Source organism: Fundulus heteroclitus, chromosome 19 (assembly GCF_011125445.2).
Source record: "Fundulus heteroclitus isolate FHET01 chromosome 19, MU-UCD_Fhet_4.1, whole genome shotgun sequence".
Classification (NCBI taxonomy): Eukaryota; Metazoa; Chordata; class Actinopteri; order Cyprinodontiformes; family Fundulidae; genus Fundulus; species Fundulus heteroclitus.
Genome location: NC_046379.1, coordinates 17,152,583 through 17,176,764, shown reverse-complemented (window position 1 = coordinate 17,176,764; position 24,182 = coordinate 17,152,583). Strand labels below are relative to the sequence as shown.

Sequence of the window (24,182 nt, the reverse complement as noted above, 5' to 3'; positions counted from 1 at the left end):
GTTTTGAAAAGGATCTCCATTCATACTTTTATTTTGTTTTCTTTGTGCCATTTTACAGTTAAATAAAGACTCTGAACGATTTGTGAATTACATTCTGCGTAACAGTTTTCTTTTTGCGGAGACGAGACTTTTCTTCTACGTCCCGTCTTTGTACACTCTTGTCCTTCAGGTGCAGCCGGTATGTGACGGACAGCTGCCAGCGGTGGCCTGGTTTCACACCTTAGTTGTCCCCCCCCATGCCCTCCACAGACATCAGCCTGGGAAACCACAGGCCACCAGGCTGGCGCCAGTCTGTACGGCTTAGAGCAGGGCAAGCGGCCCAATCAATACCTCTGCATTTCCTGTCCATTTGCTCAGGTCTCTTCATTAATAATTACTGCTTGGCGGAGCTTCAATGCGCTCCCTGGCTGGCCCATAGGGGAGAAGGTTTGGGTGACCTTTCCCCGCCCCTGGGTTGCCTCAAATCTCTCTTTCTCACACACACACAAACACACACATTGACAGATAAACAGGCGTCGGGACTGACATAACAAGGCAACGATGATGACATTATGACTCCTGATTCACCCGAGTCACGCCGCTGCAGAAAAGCAGTTCTTTGCAGCTTAACTGGTAAAAAAAAAACAAAAAAAAAAACTGACTTGTTTTCTTTTGTGAAAATGTTCGGTTTGGCAAATTGCACAAACGTTTAGCAGCTGCAGTCTTTAGCATCATCTCTGCACTAACAAGCAGGTTACATAGCTGGGGGGGAAAAACAGGAAATCTTTGAGAATAAAGTACTCCTCGGTGCCTCGTTTGCTGTTCATGGCACATTTTCCAGATGACACTAACGATTCATCAAAACATCTTAAATGATGTTCAGTGCGGTATGTGGCTTTGCTGATAAGCCAGGTGACAATAAAGAGCGCCAGCCGGTATATTTTCTCCGAGCAGGAGAGGGGGAGTATCGTTGTGTTGCAAAAAAAAAAAAAAAAAAAAAACGTCCGGCAGAAAGATGGAGTGAGGAGTTTTTATTCGATGATGAACGGTTGTAGGAGTTTCTGAGCTAAAAAAAAAAAACAAAACAAAAAAAACACGATGACAGCATCCTGACCAACACGAAACACTCGGCGCTCCACAGAGCAGCAGCGTCTCTCTCTCTCTCTCTACGCGTACGTCTGGGTCAGAATTTGGTGACGGCGGAGGCTATGTTCTCCAGGGCGGATCGAGCCTCGGAGGAGGGGAAAGCCTGGATGGCCTCCAGAGCCCTGTTGCTATGGTAACGGCACAAGTCCACCGCCGAGCTCACGCCTTTCTCCGACTTCACCGCTGCCAGGAGCTGTGGAGGGAGCGAAAACAGGCATTAGTTCGTCACGTCCGTGTCAGCGCTGCCACTGTGCAGCTGTCAGTGTGCAGGCAAAGTTAATTTGCTCCTAAAGTCATACGGAGGCCTCTAATCCCCCACACCCCTCCCAAAAACAGCACTGGTGCACTGTCAGCACAGACGAAGGTTACCAAACTTATCTGCACGCTAAACATTTAGGTTATCAATCACATCTAAACCTGGACTGTCTTAGTTTACAAACTTTTAGGCTCTTAGGTGTCATAAAAAGACCAATGATGCTCAACTTTACTACATCACAAGTAATGAACTAAATACTTATGTACGGTAACTCAAAAAAAATATTTCCCCCCGCTTCCGAGCTCATGTAATTCAAGTGATGATTTCATTTATTAAAGAAAAAAAAAAAGACATGCAAACCAACCTGGCCCTCTGTGAATGAGTAATTGGCCCTTAACCCTAATAAATGGACGCGCCACAAGCGTTTCCAATAACTGCTGTCGACTCTTTTACAACGCTGTGGAGGAATCTTGGCGCTCTCTTCTTTGCGCAGCTGTTTCAATTTAGCCACATTGGGGTTTTCAAGCGTAGACGACTTGTTTTAAAGGTCATGCCACGGCATCTCAGTAAGTTTTAGGTCCAACTTTCCTCCTGTTTTTTGAGCCCTTCAGAGACTGGCTAGTGGTCTGGGTGTGGCTAGGGAATGTGGTTAATCACAGGTAATTCATGACTATAACAAGGGGGGTAATTGTATTTATTTATTTATTTATTTTTTTTTTTTTACACAGAACCAGGTAGGTTTTGGATAAGTATTTCCCTTAGCAAATTAAATTATAATCTATAAACATTAAAATTTGACATATTAATTCAAAAACATTAGAAACCTGTAAGAATTTTTTACTGTAAAATAACACAGAGTAGTTTGCACTTGACATTTCCTCATTCCAGCATGTTGAAGTGGAAGACATGAAGTTGAATGAGCACTAACAGCAGTCTTTTTTTTGAATGAAGCTGTGCCTTCCTGCTGCTGCACTGGGACATCTTTTTGCTGAGGGCGTTTTGCCTCATGAATTCTGGAGGTGGAAAGCCCCCGTAGGCCTTCCTCCAAGAAAGAAGGAGTTAAATAAATAAAGCTAAACTCAAAAACATAATGTGCCTGCTTATTTATAAAAAAAAAAGAAAAAAAAGATTAGTTTTCTTTTTACATTTCATACCATCCTGTCTGCTAACTTTCGTTCTTTCTGCATGAGCTCCCTGATGTTTTTTTACTCTCCAAACTCTCTCGCGTTTGGACTAAAAAGGTCCTGTTCTTCACAGAAACTGAAAAAAAGATTTAGCCTTTTTCAGCATCAAAAACCCTCCAGTCTGTCTCCAGCCTATTATTATTCAGGAAAGGCACCTGGGAATATTGTACCCTGAATATCAGGCTAGCCCAATCGTATGATTTCAAGTGGGGGTGTGGACAATGAATGTGGGGGAAAAAAATATATAAAAATATTGGTTTTCTAAACCTTTTGGATGGAGAAAATCCCCAGAAAACCTTTTGAAAACAAAATAAAAGGAGACTTTTCACTACCAGCAACTCTGCTCAACTTTCAGCCAATCAGAAATCTCTAAATTCACAGCAGCTTGCAGACAACCGATTTCTCTATGTGACAGCGATCTCCTGTATTCTCCACATGTCTGAAATAAGAAGGGTTGCAGGACAGAATCCCTTTCTTAAAAAGGCAATGTCCAGACCTTGCTACAATCTGGATGTGCTGAGGTCTAATGAAACGTCCACGCTTGGCCCATTACTCCTGAAAAAACACTGCGTGTAAGAAAGAGGGCACCATTTCCACAGTGAGCCATGGTGGTGGCTGCATCATGCTGTAGGGTTGCTTTTCTTAGAGTGCAGCTGGTTTGTTACGGTTTGGTGAAATTATGAGCAGTTCTACATACCAGTGAACTTTTACCCAAAACCTTCATGTGTCTGCATTTTTTTGCATGGCAGTGAGTCCAAGCACTTCCTGAAAACGGCAAAAATGGCATCGTGAGAGAAAATCGGTGGGGTAACCTGAAGAGGGTTACGGAGGAGGCACATCTTCTCTTTCTGCCTGATTTTCCCTATTATTAAGGAAACTTTCAGGGTGTCTTCTGTTAGCTATTACAATAAGGTTAACGAGAAATGTGGCGAATCTACATGCTGTACTTGACTTCTTTTGAATAAACTAAAATTAAAGAAAAAATTGGTGTTTTCCTTCTTAAAACTACATAGAAATAAACCATGTCGGCATTTTTCGGTATCGAAAATGTATGTTTTCCTGCCCTACACATTTATTTCTCCTCCCTATCGTACACTCTGCTTCCTTCCTCGTGTCCCCCTCACCGCTCGTTACCCTTAAAAACTTCTCTCCTCTTTTTCGGCTGAAGGAGATTCTCTCACAATACCCCTGTCTCAGAGCCTCGGTGTCTCCTCCACAAATAGGCCTCGGTAACCAATCTGTCCAGCTCTGGTTTCAGACAGGACCAGATAACACCCCCCTACCCCTCCCGACACCACCCAGACCCCTCCCCTCTGTTCCTTTGGTCCCATTCTGGCCTTACAGGTTGACTTTGGAAAGGCGATTTCTAAACTTTTGAGATGAGTTACAGTGAAGAGACATCCTGGCTGTTTCTGGGCTTTCTGACAGGTTCAGTACAGTATAGCAAAGGGGGGGGGGGGGGGGGGGGGTGCGCTAAATTAAAGACATGACAGATGAAAAATTCACCCTACCTTCGTATAGTCCAACTGGTTTCTCAAGGTCCTTGCCTTGGGGAGAAAACAGAAAAGGGGTCATTTTTATGGAGCTTCTGTGGTTAATTATAAAATAAAGTCCACATTGTATTTTAAAAGAGACAGGAAAGTTGGGAATAAGGTGCAATCAAGAAACAATGTGCTTCTGGGCTGCTTCTGAGGCAGAAAACCAAGGAGCCTGTTTTAATTAAATACCTTCTTTCTTCACCAATGTAGCCAGATGTTGTATTAGGTTATAAGGTGTCCTCCATACCTCCATATTCACCCATTGTAACTTTTTTTTTTTTTTTACTTCTGTTTGCAATATTAGATTGTCTATAGCTTGTGAAGCAATCTCTTTTAAATGTACAGCAAATGCTGCCATTTCATCAGTGCCACTTGCTTTGTGAGTGAAAGGCAGAGACGCAGTAGACTGGGGATTTAAAATGGGGGTAAAAAAATAAACAGGTGAATATTTCATGCAGTGCAACAATGGTGGCTGCCACAGTGCAGAGCTAACGGTTTTTGATTTTTTGGGGGGTTTAATTGGCTGCTGGCTACCCTGGGACATCTGCAGCAAGTTGTTTTGAGGTCGAGAAAGATGATTCCTGTTTTTAAGTTTTCCATTTTTTGGGCTTCAGAAGGTCATTTTAAAAAAGTTTTAATAAAACAGTTATAAAGACCACCTCTTCTCTCTACGATTAAATCAGATTATCGTGGTGATTTGTTGCTTTATGCTTGACTTAAACATGCATTTTCTGTTTTTAGTTGAAAAGTGTAATTTTAAACTTCTGTTCTTCAAGGCTCTTTTTTGATAAGAATGTTTCTGATTTAATCTGAGGATCTTAATAGAACATTAAGATTTCAGAGTAACAAACTTTTCTCTTGAAATTACGCTAGATGTTTCTACAGAGGTCAGGCTTTACACATGGAAAATACAAAAACCAGAGAGAAAGGAAGATGATTGACGAATGGATGAAACTTTCGCATAGGAAATTAAATCAAAACTAAAAAATTTTTTCATGTTTTTTTTCTATTTTTCCCTAATTATCTAGACTTCAAAAATACCTATATCATAGTCCAGACTTTTTTCATCATCTGCTTGGTATCAACTTCAATTAAGCTTCTTAATTTGTTCCCAGGTACATTTCCAAGCTTTGTTAGCAACTCTATATTACCACATGCAGATAAATTTTGAATTCATGCTCACTATGAGTTTTTCTTCTTCAGTAATGAAATCACAAAAAAACTATTTATTATTCTTTTTACAGGAGGATCACAAAATCAAAAAATAAATATATTTTACAAAAATGTGGGATGTGTTAGTTTATTCGACTTTGAAGAAGGCAGTCTTTTTTATTTTTTAATATAAAAAACATTTCAAAACATTTATACAGCCAACCAGCAGATTCAGAAGCAATGATGTTTTAACTATGTTAGACTGAGTATAAAAAAGGTAATGGAGTTGAAGATCCAAGTTTTTTCATTTATTGACACAAAGCGATTCCCTTCCAATTTCAAATTCAAAGTTTGACATTTCTGGGAGAGAATCAGTCGTTAGTTCATAAACAAGCAGCTGCTCTGCAGTGCATTTGAACTCAATGAGTTTAGGAAGAGTTAAAGCAGCTGGATCTGCCCCTAGGTGTGAAATAAACCAACTGAGATCAGAGCTGACTTGTGCAACCTCACTGAGTCTTGTTTTTTTTTCGTTTTCTTTGAACAGAAGGTGGCAATAACTTCCAGAAACAGACAATGTGACCGAGTTGCCGATGTTTTACCTCCTGGAGCTGCTGGTGCCACCTCTCTTTCCCGACGATCTGACGGTGGAAGACCACTGGGGCGGCGCTCAGACTGATCGGTGTCATCTCCCCCAGCCTGCTCTCCACAAACGGCTGCAGGTCAGAGTTCAGCTGTACAAAGACGAACACGTAAACAGTCACTGATGCTGCTCTGTAACGTCCAGGTTACCAATTACACCGTCACACTGGCGGCGGGGGGAAAAAAAAGTGGTTGAAGTGACATTTGGCTAGCTTACACTGGGAGAGGTCTTGCTAATGAGGGGCTGGGGTGGACGGTTTTGGTGAGAGACAACTGTCCTGATGAGGACGGTTCTCGTTTAAAGAGCTCATTTCAGATCCACCACGCTGTGATTTCCAGCGTGCTGCAGAGGCCCCGCAGATCAGCAGCTGCAGGGAGCCTCGGGCAGAGCCGGCTAACCACTACAGCACTGTGACTAAGGTTATCAAGACTTCTGAAACACTACATGGTGCATTGAAGGTGCATCCTAACAACATTTAGGTTCAGTACAAAACAGACGTCTGGAGCCTACTCTTTAATGTCTGTGTTTCATATTTTTTTTTTGTCTGTGTTCCCTTTTTGAGCAACTTTTCCTGACAAATCAACTCCAGTGTGAAGGATTTGATGAACACAGATCCACTAAAAGTAGAGGTTGGCCAATTACTCATGCAGTCAGACACGACTGAAACATGTGGATCAGAAGCTCATTTAGTCCGTTGCTTTGATTTAACTTTATCACAGTCATAAAAAAGTACATCTGTCACAGGAGGGATAAAGATTATTAGGAAAATAAGGAGATGTTTAACTAAAGTTTAACTAAATATTTTTTTTTCTGGAGCATATTTATTAAAATAGTTCACAAACACATTAATACCCATTGAGCTCTTGTACATTTTGTGGTCTACATGCAAGACGCCATGTGCATCATCCTGAACGCATCCTCACCACATGTGAAACATGGTGGTGTTGGCAGGGATCTTTTCTTCACAATGCACAAAGAAGTAGATCAGAGTCCATTTAGTAAACAGGAGGAAAGATGGAGATAAGGAGAAGGTGGTTCTAGAAGAACACCTGCTCAAGGCTGCAAAAGACTTGGAATATTCAGCAGGAGAACGATACTAAGCATACATACGGAGCTACAATGGGATTGATCAAATCCAAGCCTATTCATGTGTTAGAATGAGACTTTGCACCGAGACTTGTTCACGGATGGCTCACCACCCGATCTGACTAATCTTAAACTATTTTGCAAAGAGCAATGGGCAAAATTTTCACTCTAAACGAAAAAAAAGCTGGTAGAGTCATACAATAACAAGCTTGCAGCTGTAATGGCTGGGAACGGTGGTTTTACAGACCAATAAATCAGTGGAACGAATACAAATGTACGACAAACTTTTCAGATTGTTATTTAAGAATTTTGAAAACCGTGCATTATTTTTCTCCTGTTAAAAGCTCTCAATAAACCACACTGAAGTTGGTTATGTGACAAAATGCGAAAAAATAATGGGCAAATTACTGTACCTAAATGTGTATTTTTATTATATAGTTTCTAAGTCTCCAATCATATCAGGTTCCTTAATAGTTTCCTTTCAAGTAGCCAGAAATTCTTGATCGAAGAAAAAAATAAAACAGAAAATAAGAAAGTCTGGACAACTTTTGATCAGCACCACTTCAAAAGATTATATAAAAAGGAGCCTGGCGTGTTTGGGTGCCAAAGACTTGCCTTGTGGCCCAGCGACAGGTGTTTTCCATACAGGTAGGCCAGTCTCTGGGCCTCTCTGTCGTGTTTAGCGAGCTGCATGGCGGCCTGACAGCTCTTGGCCAGCAGTGCCCCGTGGGACAGAAACGTCTGATCCTCCCAGGACGTCACGTCGACGCCCTCGCCGAGACCGTCCTGCAGAGCAAACAGCAGCAGACGCTTCAAAGTTCCCACAGAGAAACACACACCTCCCCAATCTAAACAACACATTTTACTCAGACGGCTCACACACGTTCTGCAGCCAACAGAGATACACCACAGAGCAGAAAAAAAGTCTTCTAAAAGTCATGTTTACATATAAAAAAAGCCTGCAATATAGTAACTCTTTCATGTCTATTTTTTTTTTTACTAAATTAAACAACTGGACAAATATAAATTTAGCCGAGGTGGAGAGAGCTGGTTGTGAATGCGGAGCATAACCCAAAAACAGAGTAATTATAAGGAACTCTTTCCCACTGCAACCTGACAGCACTCTGGTCCAATTGAATAAAGAAAGTCTGTCTTAATATTCACAAATGTAAAATTATTATGACTAAACCCTCATGTATCTCTTTTTTAAAGGAAGCAACAACTTTATTCTACATTGTCTTCCTCCAATAACAAAAAGGCAGTTAAAACTTTATCTTTATGCTCTAAATTTTAAGTATTTATGTAATCCCTTTACATGCTTATTGCTACTTTTACTTTATTCAGTTGGTTTTTCTTTCTTTCTTTCTTTCTTTCTTTCTTTCTTTCTTTCTTTCTAAACAAACCCCCGGCAATTGTTCATAGGAAATTGTACTTCTTTTTGTATTGTAAAGCATTTTCTAATAAAGCTTATTAAAAAAAAACGTCACAAGCGGCAAAAAAAAAAAAAAAAAGTCTGTCTTAATTCATTATTTATCAGGATGTTTTCCCATTTACAGTCAGCTGGTAGCACCCAATGTAAGAACCATTCATGGAGAAAGACTCATTTTCTATTCAGGTCATAGCCTTAGTCTGATTTGGAACCTTAAACCACCTAAAATTTGGTGACTTTTTCATTCTGAATTAATCAGAGAATAATATTTTTTTCTTCTGTAAATAGCTGAGCAATGTGATACAAAAGCAAAAAAAAAAAAAAAAACAGACCGACTGTTTGGCATTAACGTCAGTTCAGGTTTCCACTTCTGGTGACTGACTGATTTACCTCAGCGTTGTAGGAACTCTCATAGTATATTCCTTGGACTAAATCCCCGATGGCACTGGAGATCAGTTCAACGACCTGATAAAAACAGAAAGAAAGAAATTCATCAAAACATTTTAAAATCACATTTTTTATAATTTGCTTGAGCCTGGCCACACAGCGAGCCAGCTTGCACGGTCATCCATCTGATAAACGTCGACAGATAGTCTAGATTTCTTGAAGTCCAACAAGTGCAGGTGAGGCAGGAGAAGTTGGAGGGTTTTCTCTCCAACATGCCCAGGACTCCGCTCTCGCCTGCTCACCACCTTACCCTGCATCCAATCTCAGCACTTTTCCGACCACATGGTACTTCCCATCAACTTTTGCTCTTTGTTGCCAATTCTGTTTGTTACGTTCATGAACAGGATCTCAGGTTGTAGTTGTGGAGAGGAGGGTGACTGGATGGGAACAGGAGAATACCATCTTTGCTCTTGCAGAGGATGTGGTCTTTAAGCCATTAGTGAGCTGTGACGGATCAGGATGCATTCTGGCTGCCTACCTGCCTGACATGTCAAGCTAGGAAGAGAACCTGAGGCAGACCCAGAGCTCGAGGGGCGCAATCATACTTCTCTTCAAGTCCGGGAACGAGAGAGACCTCTGGCTTTCCCTCCCGAACCCTTTACCTATTGTGAAAGAATGCGTTGAATGAATGAATGAATGAATGAATGAATGAATGACTGACTGACGTGATACATTTATGAATAGATGAATTGATGGATAAATAGCATATATGCATGTATGTGTGGATGTACAGACGGACTGTCGGAATAAATAAAATAATGGAGTGGATGAATGAATGAATGACTGTGATGGATGAATTAAATAAGAATGTATGAAAGATAACTGCATAGATGGATAATTGGATGGACAGACAGTGGGATGAAGAAATTAATAAACTGGATGAACGGACTGATTGATTGATGGATCGCTACATTTATGGATAGATAGATAAATAAATTAATGTATGTATTGATGTACGGATATAAAGACTTTATGAAAGGATGGAGAGATAACTGAACAAAGGGACTGATGGCTAGCTAAAAGTAAATCACAGTTTCATCCAACTTTGAAACTTTTAGAGTTCTTAAAATTAAAAGTCTTAGGGAAGATGAATAAAGGAATAATAATAATAAAAAAAGCTAATAGAGCACCTGATGTTGTCAAACCTATGTTGGAGACTGAGGAGAAATATTAAATAGTAACATCTTTTTAGGACCTATCCAAAGCATTAGATCAAAATCTGAAAAAGAGCTGCACATCTAATTAATTTAGCTCTAACCTCATGCTCTGTCAGAGGCGTTTAACTAAAAAGCACGACGACTGAGTGCTAAATGTGATTGTCTCAGATTATAGTTTGAACCTGAGATCACAACTTCGAGTCAACATTCACAACGAGGAACTGAACGGCTGAGTATCACCCTCATTATAAATCACTAGCAGGACAGATATGTAGATATAAATGAGGTCGATCAACACCGATTCGCTAATCATGTCATGTGTAACATTCGTAATTAAAGCCACAATTTCTCATGTGATGGGAACGCAAGTGCCTGAACAGCTGGTTTGGAGAATTAATCTAAGGTGAGGTGTGTTTGGGCGCCAGGTGAACCGCTGCTTCAGCTGCTCATTACCAGTCCACAAGAGGGTGGGGTGGAGGGGAGGTGGGGGTTGCCGGTCTCCTGGAGACTTCATGAAGGGCGCCCAGTTATGTTTTCATTCATCATTATATTTCGGATTTACAGAGTCCATCTGCGAGAGCCTGATCAGCTTTCTGCCCAGTCTAAAGCACTGAAATGGAGTTGATGGGGAGAGAAAATACTTGAGCTTCCAGACACACTTCTTAGTCTTTAAAAAGCAATACTTTGTGTTTAATGTGGAGAAACCACTGGAAATATTTGTTGGTAAATTAAATTCTTCTTGTTTGATATGTTTCTTGGAAACAGCTGCTAGTTTGCCGGTAAACCTCACTTGCAGCTGGGCTTGAATTATTTCAAGGCACAACTGTATATTACTCGAATTCTTAGCAGCACTGGCTTTACTAACTGTAAACAGCTTTCTCCATGTGTATTTGCTAATAAATGTAAAACTTTACTTTGACGTTGAGATTTCCAAAATTTCCAACGTATGTATGTTCCTAACAGAGCACTTCGCTCTCAGACTGCAGGTCTGCTGGTGGTTCTTAGAGTCTCTAAAAGTAGAATGGGAGGCAGATCCTTTAGTTATCAGGCTCCTCTCCTGTGGAACCAACTCCCAGTTTTAGTAGACAGTGTATCTAGAAGGAAGACACCCACTCTACTTTTAAGACTATCCATAAAACGTTCCTTTTTGAGAAAGCTCATAGAGTGACTTAGGTTATCCTGAGCCATAGTTATGCTGCTACAGGCTTAGGCTACTGGAGGACATCACAATCTATTTTTCCTCACTCTGCTGAGTTCTCCTACTGTTCTCCAATTTAAGAAATTACCTTTGAGGCAGACACTGGCTTAGGATACACACAGATGACATGACACATCCACATCAGACTTATTATTTACAGTTTTCCCACACACACACACACACTAGAGCATGCAAGTTCGTATCAGAGTCCAAGAGCTCTGATATCAGTCCCATTGCTTCTCTAACCCCCAGTCAGTCGAGGCAGATGACCGTTCACACTAAACCTGGTTCTGCTGGAGGTTTTTTTTTCCTGTTAAAGGCAAGTTTTCCTCTCCACTGTCGCTTCATGCATGCTCAGCATGAGGGATTGCTGCAAAGCCATCAACAATGCAGACGACTGTCCACTGTGGCTCTACGCTCTTTCAGGAGGAGTGAATGCTGCTTGTCAAGAGTTGATGTAATCTGCTGGGTTTCCTTACAGAGGAAACTTTTTGACCAATCTGTCTGTATGACAAGACTGAATTTGAATTTGTAAAGTGCCTTGAGATGACGTGTTGTGAATTGGTGCAATATAAATAAAATAGAATCGAATTGCAGATACACATTAAAAGCTCAAAAGTATAAAAGAGAGCAACTTTGGTGTGGTTTTTACGTTTTCCTGTTAACAAGTCTCGCTTTCTTGCAGCCTAAAAGAAGCCCTATAATGCCTCAACATACTGTAGAAAATAGTTTCCTATGAAACATTTCTTCCACTTCAGTTCTTCCTCTAATTTCATTTTAAACATTTCACCCATAATGAAAATACTGAACTAAGTCGTCACTCAAAAACACATCCAACCTTGGGAGTGTTGCTAGTGCAGCCTGGCTTTGTGTGGTTAAATGATCAGAAAAAAAAAAAAAGGGTTTTCAGTTTATCACCAGCTGAAAATCAGCTCCAACCACTCAATTTTTTTAGTGCATCTCCAGACCGAAAGGCCACATTTTTATCTTTTGGATCCATGGAGAACAGTAAATATAAAAAAATAAATAAAAATTCCAGCCAGAAAAACTTTGCAGAAAGACAAGTCTCCTCAGTTGAATGAGAGCTCCATCAGGTCATCCTAGACATCCTTGGGTTCATCAGAAAGCTCCAGAGATGCTGGCTGCTCAGTCAGCCTCGCCGTGCCCTTTGGGTAACCAAATCCACCGGGGAAAAATATTGAGGAAACCTGAGCTTCCTCCCCAGACTTGGAAGGACAATGTGCCTACAGTATTACCAGATGTGGTGTCTCTGCTTGGCGTGCCTTGGGAAGCGGGGGCCGACAGAGACCTGATTTTTCTTTTCTTTTTTTTTGGAAGGTATCAGATTATCTCTCTCTCTTACTCCATTCCCAAATCCAGCCAGATCGTGTTTTGCCGACAGAATTGAGAGGGGGGAGAAATTGGAGCCTTGTGATGAGATTATTTTACAGTTTATACAAGCAGCAGCATAAGTTTCTTCTCAAGGCCATGACATATAATCTCCATCATTTTCAGTGTAAAAGAGGAACGAAATCCCAAACACTTCCAAACCTGCTCATCCATAATCTTTTTTTTTTTAACACTAAAAAGAACCTGGAGTCCAGGAAATAAAATTTACTCAAGATTAGATCTATTCTGGAGATATTAGTTTGAAAGAAAGCTAAGACACGAAAAGTTGACAACAGATTGCAGGCATGAAGTGAAATTTGAAAATGAGGAGGAAAAAGTGGTAAGACATAAATTATTAGAGTTTAGAGACACATTAAAATCAGTAGTCCAAGCCAGTTTTTATAAATGATTTTCTTTTCAGTGAGTATAGCCTTTCAATCAAACCTGGATCCCTGTTCTAAATTATTGACTTTCCTGTGGCGTAGGTTGGACTGCTCCAAGGCTGACCCTTGACTCTGATGCAGTTTGTGCTGATCATGGAGAGGAGAGTCTGGTCGTAAAAACAGCTCCTTACTTTTACTTTAAGCAGAATATTCCTGTTTTGAGGTGCTTTTACGCCATGACCTTCAGCGCTGGGTTAACCTAAGCGAAAAGTAACTGGGATGAAAGTTAGCCATGGTTCTTAACTGAAAAGGGCAGAACGCTGGCTCCAAGTGTGCGGGTTGAGGACTGCAGGCATTTCCATGTCTTGCTCATGAGCAATGGCAGGTTAAAGTGGGATATGGACAGATGTTCCTCTGCACTAACGAGGGCGTTGCCATGGTTTGTGGGGGTGCAGCTAGAACTGAGTTAAAACGACAAAGCTCTTTACTTGTAAACTTGTCGTTTTCTTTTCCCGTTTGTTTTGTGACAGACATACCAAGAAGTTTTTAGCAGGACATCATATATTGTTTCTGACCAAAGAAATGCGACAAAAAGCTGGAGAGTCTTCCTGGGGAGAAGCCTAATAAGTGAACAGATGGACAGGTTGGTGGACAGATGAAAAGAAGGGCTGAGTGATTAGTATGGAAGGTTGGAGGGAGGGAGGAAAAGAAAAAGTGAGTGATGTCCTAACTGGTGGACATCATTAGTTTGCAGGCATCCAGAGACATATGTCCCTTCATGCATCTAAATGCATGGGGGGACAAATGTGAATGGACACTAGGGTTAGTGCTGCATTATATGGGATCAGGTCTATTGACAAGCAGGACTCGGGAAGAGAGCAGAGCAAGTGTTAACCTAAAACTTTCCTTAAAAATTAACAGGATCTTTATATTGTCAAAACTAAACATCTAACCAATTCCCAAACCAAACAGTTCTCTGCATTCTTCTTTGCTGTCATTGTTGAAGTTGCATTTCATAACTAAAACCTCGCCTGGTGTCAGTGAATCTAAAGAACTGCATGTGACTTTCTTTTTTTGTTGTTGAGATTACAGGTTTTGTTCTTTACCTTACATTACTATATTTGGCTATTCTATAAGGATTTCATAAAGCATTTGGCCGGAAGATTTTTTTTTTTTGTCTTCTGCCCACACTGCCTGTACATCTCTGTAATGACAACCGGAGGAGGACAGTAGGAGGTGACGTCTTTGCAAATGGACCCAAGAATTCAGGAAATAATTGGGGAGGCAGCACTGACAGGTGTCCAGTGAGACGCTCAGAGTGACAGCGACGCTGCTGAAGGCTCATCCACAAATAATGATCCACTGTCAGATGTCGCAGGCCTTTACAGACACACCTGTAAGCTTGAGACACACTTTGCATGTTAGAGATCACAACTATGAATAGAATAAAACTAATTTATTTGTCTCAAACCTTTTTTATATATATATGTAGTGCTGTCTTGAAGCATTGTAATACTTTCTAGAAGATAGTAAATTATTACATTTAAAATGCTTCCTTGTGTCAAGATGACCGCTAATGAGTCTAAAATTTTAATTAAAACAGGAAAAACATGTTTCTGTTCATAACACTAAATACATAACAATGACCAATAACATTTTAACAGTTAGTGGTGTTACGAACGGGGATACAAATTGTTACTAAGATTACATGATACTTGGAAACAATCCGATCGTGATAGTGTTGTTGAATGCTGTGGTGATGATTTTTGTTTCAATTAATGAAGATTTTTCTCATTTTCTTTTAAATTTTTACAGCAACTGCTCTATGTTCAGCTTTAGAAAGTGGATTCACTAAAAATTATGTCATTGCCCTGCAGGGAAGCTATGGTCAAATGTTCTTGGCATGTAAAACATAAAATGTGTGGGACTTGAAAGCGAATCACACCAAATATGGCATCCAAGCTGATCCTAGTAACGTTGTACCCAGATGCTTAGAGGATTACGAGTCAATATACTGTGAGGTTCCTCACCTCCACTGAGTTGCTAAGGGGGTCATGGAAAATCTGGAGAATTATAAACATGAGCCGAGGTATTTTCGGGGGCGGTGCTGCAGTCGCAATTACAGGATATTTGGTCCCAGTAAGACAGAGGAAAGAGTTTTGTTGGTTGTCTGATATGAATTGTGCTTGTTCACATTGTGGGTTGGATGCTAATGTGGGACCCATCACTGATTCTGTTTGTGGTATTTATTCAATTAAATTAAATTCAAAAATACTTTACTAATCTCAAGGGCAAGTCAAATGTTGTAAGTCATATCATGGAGGCTTCGTCAAAGAGTAGCTGTAGATGCTGATGGCAGTGTGCAGGAAGGATCTTCTGTAGCGGTCTGTTTACAGTGGATCTGAAGAACCCTCTGATTAGGTATGGATATTGAATTCGGTACTTTTATAGGTACAGAGTAAGCATGGCTGACAGATAAAAAGTGCTGTCTCCACTTTTCAAAATGTGCAACAGATTACGCTAACTGCAATATTTTTGAGGGGTAGAGCAAGACCAGCAGCAGAAATACTTCTAATCTGAGGAAAATACCTGATCACTGATGCCAGTTTTGCGAATTTCTCTATATATTTAGCAACTTTTTAAACCAACCCAGTGAGCTTTTTTCAAAAAAGTGACTGGCACAAAATGTTGAGACTTTCTTCTGTTACTGTTGTTGACTTCCCGTGAAAGTAACAATCTTTCTGGAGTTATTGTCTTTAGAGAGCCAAGCATCTCTAGAAGCTTCTCCAAGCACTTACTCCCAGACAGAGACAGCTGCCTCGTCCTGAAACTCGCCTACAGTCAGTGCAAAGAGGAAAGCCTCTCTGTTCCCTCATTGTAAATGTATCCCGCCCTGATTTACGAAGCGGGATAAAATATGTGTTTAATATTTCTTCCTGTTGCACTAAAACAATTCCCTGAATACAAGTCACACACAGTTTCAATTCCTTATTCATCTCGTCCACTCTGTGCCTCTGATAAATGTTGTTTTGGTAATACTTTGTTTTATTATTACATTGCCTTAATTATTATTCAGGCACTGTATTCAAATAAAAAAATATTCAATAAGGTTAATTTGTAGATCCAAACAAGTTTATATATTGAGAAATAAATGTTAAATTGAAAAATTTAGAAATTTTATTGATAGACTGACATTTATTACTACATAAACACACAAAAGTTCACAAAATAGGTACCACTAACTACCGGTATCGATTCCTAGGTACCGAGTATCAGTACCGTATCGATGCAAATGTGAAAGGTACCCATCTCTACCTCTGACTGAAGACAGTCTGTTGTTGTATGACGGTTGCTAACAGTTCAATAACCGTGCTGCAAAGATGACGCTTTATAGTGACATGTCCTTGAAAACACCATCTGTTGTTTACAAGCAAAGCCAATTCACCACCTTTGCTCTTGCCACTCCTCTCGAAATCTCTGTCTGCTCATATGGTCTGAAAGCAAACAGAGAGACGCTAGAGTTGGGGATACGATTATGTATCCATGTCTGAGCAAAACACATAATACTGCATTCCCGATACTCTGGCTCAGCCCTTGTTAGGGCTTGGAGATCCTCCAACTTTTCCCAACAAACTAATGTTATCCAGCATAATTAATGAAAGAGATGGCTTGAACTTTCTTATCTCCCTCTCTCTCTTCTTTGCTCCTGCTCTGCATTCACAGCACCTCTTTCTTTTTATGACAGGATCTCAAGACATACTAGTGAAGAGGAAGGACTGAAAAATCTCAGTCTCCTCGTTATTTCTTGCAGGTGATTTTGTTCTGTTGGTGTCTTCATCCATTTCTTTGTGGGTAGTTGAGACTTGCAGTAGTTGGTTTGATTTGTTGTGGTAAAAAGGAGCTACACTAAACAGCGTGGGCCTCACCTCTCTCTGTAAGTTCTTTGGGTGAATGCAAGGAAACCCCAGGGCAGACCAAGAATTTGGCTTCAAGGATTTAGAATATAGATTCTTTCATAAGAATAAGTTGCATGACTGCAAAGACAAACCCATCTTTAAACTCTCTGGTCACACAAAATTCCTAAAATGTAGAACTTTTACTCCTATGTTTGGCATCTCAAGCAAACCCACAGTCCATTTTAAAACCCAGAGTTGAAATTACCTGGATGTAAAATAATAATAAAAAAACAGTAAGAGGTCCATTTTTGTTTATGAATAAGTGTGCATTTATTTCTCAATAACTCAAAAGTAGAGCAGGACGATTTTTGGAAAACATGGAATAGTGATTCTATTGTTGAATATTGATGCTATAATAATGATACGGACTACTTTAACCCACCTTTTCCTCACTCTTTTCTTTCATCACAGTTTCTCTCACCACTCTGGGCTTCAGCATCTCAGGCACTAAAAATATATATCAAGTGTGGGCAAAGAGGGCAGTGAAAGTCTATCCAACAGCTCAGATTTATTATTGGAAGGCAGAATTTGCATCTGTGGAGCTTGAAATATTACATCTACCACATATAGTATCCAAGTGGCCCTTTGGGATTTTAATATTGCAAACATTGATTTTGTGATGATGACTTCGATTTCATATGTTGTGTAGCTCTATCAAAAAAAAAAGTTATCTATGAGTTGGACAAAAACTCAATGTCAGGAAACTAATGTTTTTTTGATACTCCATTTTAATTTTTCCATACTCATTTAGACTTGGAGGAAGAAAAATCTAATGTAATACTTTTTCAGATATTACAACACTGCATAAGAATATTACATATAGTCCCTTCAGGGAGTTTGGTCTGCCTCAGGAGCTTCTCCCAGTGGGATGTTCCCTCCAAAGGGAAATTTCTTAGATCCTCAAAGCAGCTCTACTCCAGGCTCAACTAAATAATGCGCTTTAGGCAGCACCACCCTACATTTTTAAAATCCTTATCTCATGACCATGAATGAGATTTGGAATACCAACTAATAATAATAATCATCATAATAATAAATTAAGAGGTACACATTCCACATCAGTTCATTATGAACAAGGCAGAACTTGATACCTGAACATAGCACTACACTATACAGCGCTTAAAAAAAATGAGGAAAGTGGAAAAAATGATGACATACAGAGAGCCGTCAGACCTAAAAAGGTATTTCAAGCAGAGGAACACTATCTGCATGTCATGTCATGGTTCATCCCTTGAGTTTAGGAGCCTTTTTTTGCCTGATTGAGTTATAATCCAGAGTTATTTGGCTTTAGAAACAACAACAAAAACACTTCAGAAAAAGATCACACAGGACTGAACCTGAGGGTAAAAGCTGTTTAAATTCGAATCAACATTTTTAGGGATCCCACATAAAGAAATAAGGGATGGGTCAAGATTTTCACTCTTATAAGGATTAGATTTTCAGGGTTTTAACATTTCTTAAGCACTCAAATTCAACAACATATTTCTGTTCTTTGTTTGCATTATTTAAAACTCGGATCTAAGCTAAGCTTATTGTAGCTTCCGGAGTCTAAACAGGTGTAACAAACACTATAAACCACCTGAAATGATAAAGCTCAGTACCTGCTGTGGTGTGCTTTCTCCCCCAGTTCACTTGTTTTGCTAACCTTTTCAAACCTGAGTAACTGGTAGCTATCAGTTGTCCATTAAAAACTTCCACTGTGGGGATGCTTCCTGTGGTTGCTTCAGATTACCTCCACACTGCTCATAAACAGCTCTGCAGGGTGGTTTGAGGAAGAAAAAACAAGCACTGCTGTGTAGTTCAGCAGAGACGGATTCTCTCCGCTGCAGCAGTGATGTGTTTTATATCCTAATCTATTTCTCATACAGGCTACCCCGCGGACGCTGCTTGCATCGTACTGTTGGTAGAACGCTTCTCGTCTGCCACGGAGCAGAGATAAATCTAGACAGTGCGCATGAGAGAAAGGGCAGCGTGAAAGCAGATTAGGACTGGCGTAACTGTGCAGGTTATTTTGATTCGCTACCGCATTCTGACAGAACAGCGTGGTGACAGCATCCGTCAGCGACTGGTTACCAACGAGGCAGCAGATAGCTGTGGCCTGTAGTGCACCAGCAGGATGAACTCCACTTCACTGATATCTGGAGCTGAATGTGGAGGTCTCTTGAAGACATTTACAGTGCCCTGCAAAAGTATTTATACCTCTTGAACTTTTTCATTTTTTTCCCCCTCATTACAACCACAAACTTCAATGCATTTTATGAGGATTTTTAACTCATGAGGGGGGATACAAAAACAATTTAATCTCAGTATGCATGTAGGCCTTCTGTAATGGCTTAAAGCTATAGCTGGTAATCCTGTTCAGAAACACGTTTTGTTATACTGGGTAAAATCATCCTTCAATCCTGAAAGTAGTTAATACATTATGTATTCAGAAAACGGCGGTTAAAAAAAAAATCGTTCCCAGAGGGAGCTACAGCCCTGTGAAAACTAACCGATCTCTACCGTTCGGTTCAAAGATCCTGGATTTGTCATTTTTGTTCCTGCTCTCACCCATAGAGGTTATATACTCACCCCCTCTGTTCCTCAAGCACCAGGGGAATCATCTCATCTATTGGTCGTCCCACATGCAAATCATTCTGACATGTTCACGCAACGACAGGGTTCCTTCCTAGTTTCCGATTGCCGGCTGCGCACCTCTAGTGTTTATACTACACTTTACACTACACTTTTTTAACTGAGCCGAGACCAGTCCGAGCTCGGTAACCGAGAGAACTCTTGTGTGTAAACGGTCAGCAGACTGAACCGGACCGCGCTAAACATAACCAGACCGCGCTAACTGCGGACCAGTTCCCTAGTAGGTCTCGGACTGTTTTTTTTTATCCCGGTTACCTGATAACGAGGAGCGCATGAGCAGACCGCGTCATCCCCTTACAGTCAGCTGACTGTCCGCGGGTTTTCCAGCGTGTCTGGCTGCACGTCCCGATTCACACTCCATCCAGACAAATGTCAGATATTCATAATAATACTAGCTTCCTTACCGTGCCACACGGTTTCCAGAGATGATTCTGCTTAGCAGTGTGATGAACCTCAGTGTCTGTTGTTGTTTCCTGCATCTGTAAATCCTTATTAGACGTTTGTTTGTCTTATCCACGTCCCAAAAGCCGACTCTATGTCTAACCATAACATCCTGAATGTTACGGGTGCCGCCATTTTGATTTGCTCGGTCCTGCCTTCAATTCCAGAGAGCGGTAGTACATCAGATCGCCACTAGGAGGCGAGGAGCAACCAAGCAACCGAGATAACCGAGATAACTCTTGTGCGTAAATGGCCGTTTTTATCCCGGTTAACTGATCCAAGCTCGGACTGGTCTCGGCATGGCTCGGTTTTTAGGTGTAGTGTAAACGGGCCTAAAGTAACATGTTAGTTAGCGGTTAGCCGTTCATTGTAGCTCCGCTCCTCTCACTGTATACTTTGAACATGGCTGAGAGTTGCAAGAAGCGAATACGTTAATGATAAGAAGAGGAAGGCCTCAGTAGAAAGAAATAAGACCAGAGTGGATTTGGGAGATGTTTTTCACGTGAACCCCCTGAGGAGCGGAAGAGCGAGGTAAGACGGTTTTGCACATGCGCAGTTATTCCAAAAGGGACTTGAGGAAATCTCTGGAAAAATTGCATACCCTAGCTTTAAAAGGTTTGTTAGAGAGTATTAGTAGACAAACAGCATCATTAAGACCAAGAAACACACCAGCTGTGAGAATTTATGTATACAATTTACCACAAGCCATATAGGAAACAAAACAAACATGGGAGAAGATGCTCTGGTCAGACGAGAGCAAAATTTAAACTTTTGGCCAACATGCAAAACGCTATGAGTGAAAATAAAATACTGGACATCCTCTATTTTTAAACATGGTGGTGGCACCATCATGCTGTGGGAATGCTGATCTTCAGCAGGGATTGGGAAGCCTATTAAAGCTAAACACAGGGAAAACTAGGTTGGAGGTTAATTTTCCAGCAGGAAAATCTCTAGGTGTGCAAAGATGGGATCCCCTGTGGGGCTAAATCAGAACTCGACCGATAATATCTGTATGCTAATACATCGGCCAATATTTGCATTTTTAAAGTATAGCCATTCTGTCTTAACAGCATACCTTCTCCTGAGTTTTAAACAGGCATAACTTTGAGTAACACAGGATTGATGCCGCTGCGTTGCCACAGAGATGCACAGAGGGCCCTCCTGTCTGTCACAGAGCTGCCATAATGCCTGGTTTAGGCTCCACGCTTCTCTCCTCACTAACAAAATCTTGCATCAATGCAAGCAAAGAAGTTAAAGTATCTTGGCGTCTGGTTCACAAATGATGGTTGGATGGGCTGCGAGACTGATCGGAGCTTCAGCTAATGCGGGCGCTACTCTAGTTTGTTATGGTGAAGAAAGAGCTGAGTCAAAAAGCAAAGCTCTCAATTTACTGGTCTGTCTGTTTCGACCCTCACCTAAGGTCATGAGGTATGGATCATGACTGAAAGAATGAGATCCCAGACACAAGAGGCCAAAATGTGCTTCCTCCACAAGCTGAAAGAGTCCGGCTTCAGAGACAGGGTGAGGATATCAGTCATCCAGGACAGCTTGAAGCTGAGTCACTGCTTCTCTACATCAAAAGGAGTCAATTGAGGTGGTCCAGCCATCCCATCAGGATGCCCCCTGGGCGGCTCCGTGTGGAGGTTTTCCAGGTACGTCCCACCGAGCAGAGATCTCAGAGAAGACCCAGAACTAGCCTGGGTGGACTAAATACCCTATCTGGTCTGGGAACGCCTTGGGATCCCCAGAATGAGCTAGAGGATGTCGCTAAAGGGAGAGGGATGTCTGGGGCTCCCCTCCTGGATCTGTTGCCACCTCCACCTTTTCTCAGATAAGAGGAAGACAATGGCGGGTTTAGCTAGCAATAGTTTCCAACCGGCAACAGCTCTCCGAGCTAAATTGTTAAATAGCTTTGACTTTAATAACCGTTTTTATACTGGAGAAACAGCAAGCGGCACACTATTTAAATAACGGTTTGACGCTTTGTGCACGACACATAAATAATCTTGCTAGGCAGAGTGGCTGCTGCTCCGCGAAGGGGCAAGTTGACACGGAGCCAGACACACGCTTTGTCTGTGTCATACACACATGTGAGCTGTTCCGTATGTGTAGGAACATGCGTGTGCGCGCCGTCGGAGGGGCGACATCAAAACTTGTTTGAGGGGATATTCTAAGAAGCAGAGCACGTCTCTCCTGTGTGGCATCACTGCCGCTGTGATCTCTGCCACACACAAACTGCTTTTGTGTACAGGTATATATGCTTGTATACTCTGCTGTTCATGCTCCGTCCGCTGCCTGCTCATAGAATCGTGGTTATTGATGATGGTGAGAAACCAGATGGTTTCACTGGCCTGCACTGCAAAAAGGGAGCTTATCTAGTAAAACCTGTCGGCAGTAGACACATATTCCCTCTCCTCTCTATGAGTCAAATTTATGACGGCCACAGTGAGTGTCAGCTCCATACTGCAAAAAGGGAACTAAAAGTAGGTAAAATTTTCTTGAAATTAGTATTTTTACCCCTAAAATAAGAAAATTAGAAATCCTGCACTTGAAATAAGATGATGGAGATGAGTTGTTCCTATTTTAAGGGCAAAAATCTTATTCCATTGGCAAATAGTCCTATTTACCTGCTGAAATTAAAGAAAATATACTAATTTCAAGAAAATTTTACCTACTTTTAGTTACCTTTTTGCAGTATGGAGCTGACACTCACTGTGGCCGTCATAAATTTGACTCATAGAGTGGAGAGGGAATATGTGTCTATTGCCGACAGGTGTTACTAGATAAGCTTAAGTAAGCTCTGTGCTTCACAGATTAATTAGATATGTCCTAATCAGTGTCATTTCCTCTGCATTGTTCTCAATAAGGCTTGTGTAGAACAAATATGAGCTGAAAACTGCAGGAAAAACAATAATACAGAGAGAAAAATGTAATATTTATATGTAAAGAAGAACTACATTTGTTCTGGGTGCTCAACTACTTTGACTGTGACAGGGGATCTCTTAAAGATGGAAGCTGAAAAATAAAACAAGAATCTGTACACACCTAAATATGCCTGCACCACTAGAGTAACAGAAATGCAAGAGGAAAAAGAAGCTACTGCAGCTTTCATGTGGAAAACAAATTGCATAAATTCCGATCATAGGTCCAGAAAATGAGAAAATCAAATAGTATTGTTGGCAAAATAAAATAAACTGTGTCAATCTACAATGAAATAATCTCAGAGGTTTTTAAACCTTCAAACTCGGACAGTTTATTAGCAAATCGTACATTTTCTACCAAAGTACTTGGGCTAACAAGACTCGCAGGTTAGAACCAGGATAAATGGAAAGTGGGTGTGATAAAAAGTTTTCAGAAAACACAAAACTAACTTTAATTATGAGAGATAATGTGAGAATTAAGCATTTTTATGACAATTTATTTCTATAATTTATAAAAACACCAAAATACAAATAATCTTAACAGGTCAAGGGGAAAATTAATCTAGAGCTATAAATATATATTGCCATTATTACAGGAGGTTGCACATCTGATCTCGCTTAAATTAAGGATATTCAACACTGATATATGACTTGTTTCTCATTAAAAAAATAGATTGTCAGGTCAGACAGTTCCTCATGCGTTTGTCACAGTCTACCTTCGTGTCATTGAGCTGGGCCAGTCCGGTACAAGCGTTCGCCAGCAGGAAGTCGCCGCTCAGGACAGCCATCTTATTCCCAAACTCCATGTCCTTCAGTGGTCCGTCTGAGACGGTCCACTCCTTCAGGTTTACAATCCCTCGATGCACCAGGAAAGCAGTGTGGATCAGCTCTGTGATTTCTGCCAGGTTCCTCTGGCTATAATACAAACAAACAAACAAAAAAAGGCATAAATAAAAAGAAAAAAAAATTACAGCTTTTCTTGTTTTGCTTCTAAAAGAGGTGCTTCTGAGGCTTGACAGACTAAGAGCTTTTTGGCAGAATCCAGTGAAATATGTAGTTTGTACAAGTTTATGGCAACACAACACAAAAAACTCCCAAAAAAATACTTTTTCCCCCTCTTCATCTGAGAAACACGAAAGTGCATCATATGTTTTAGACAATCATTAAGAAATTGTTGATTTCAGTAATTCAATTCTAAGTGAATCTCACAGATTTATTACACATAATATGATATATTCCAAGGTTG

At 40.7% G+C, this 24,182-nt stretch overlaps 1 protein-coding gene across 1 annotated transcript; it reads right to left on the bottom strand.

The window, feature by feature from the left end:
• Positions 1–23,874, bottom strand: LOC105925611 (prenyl (decaprenyl) diphosphate synthase, subunit 2; the record flags this gene model as incomplete). The annotated part of the gene is made up of 6 exons (XM_036150953.1): positions 1–1,318; positions 4,077–4,112; positions 5,855–5,986; positions 7,597–7,767; positions 8,801–8,875; positions 23,653–23,874. Coding segments are annotated over 6 exons (792 nt in total), but the record flags the coding sequence as incomplete, so codon positions are not given.
• Positions 23,875–24,182: the final 308 nt, after the last annotated feature.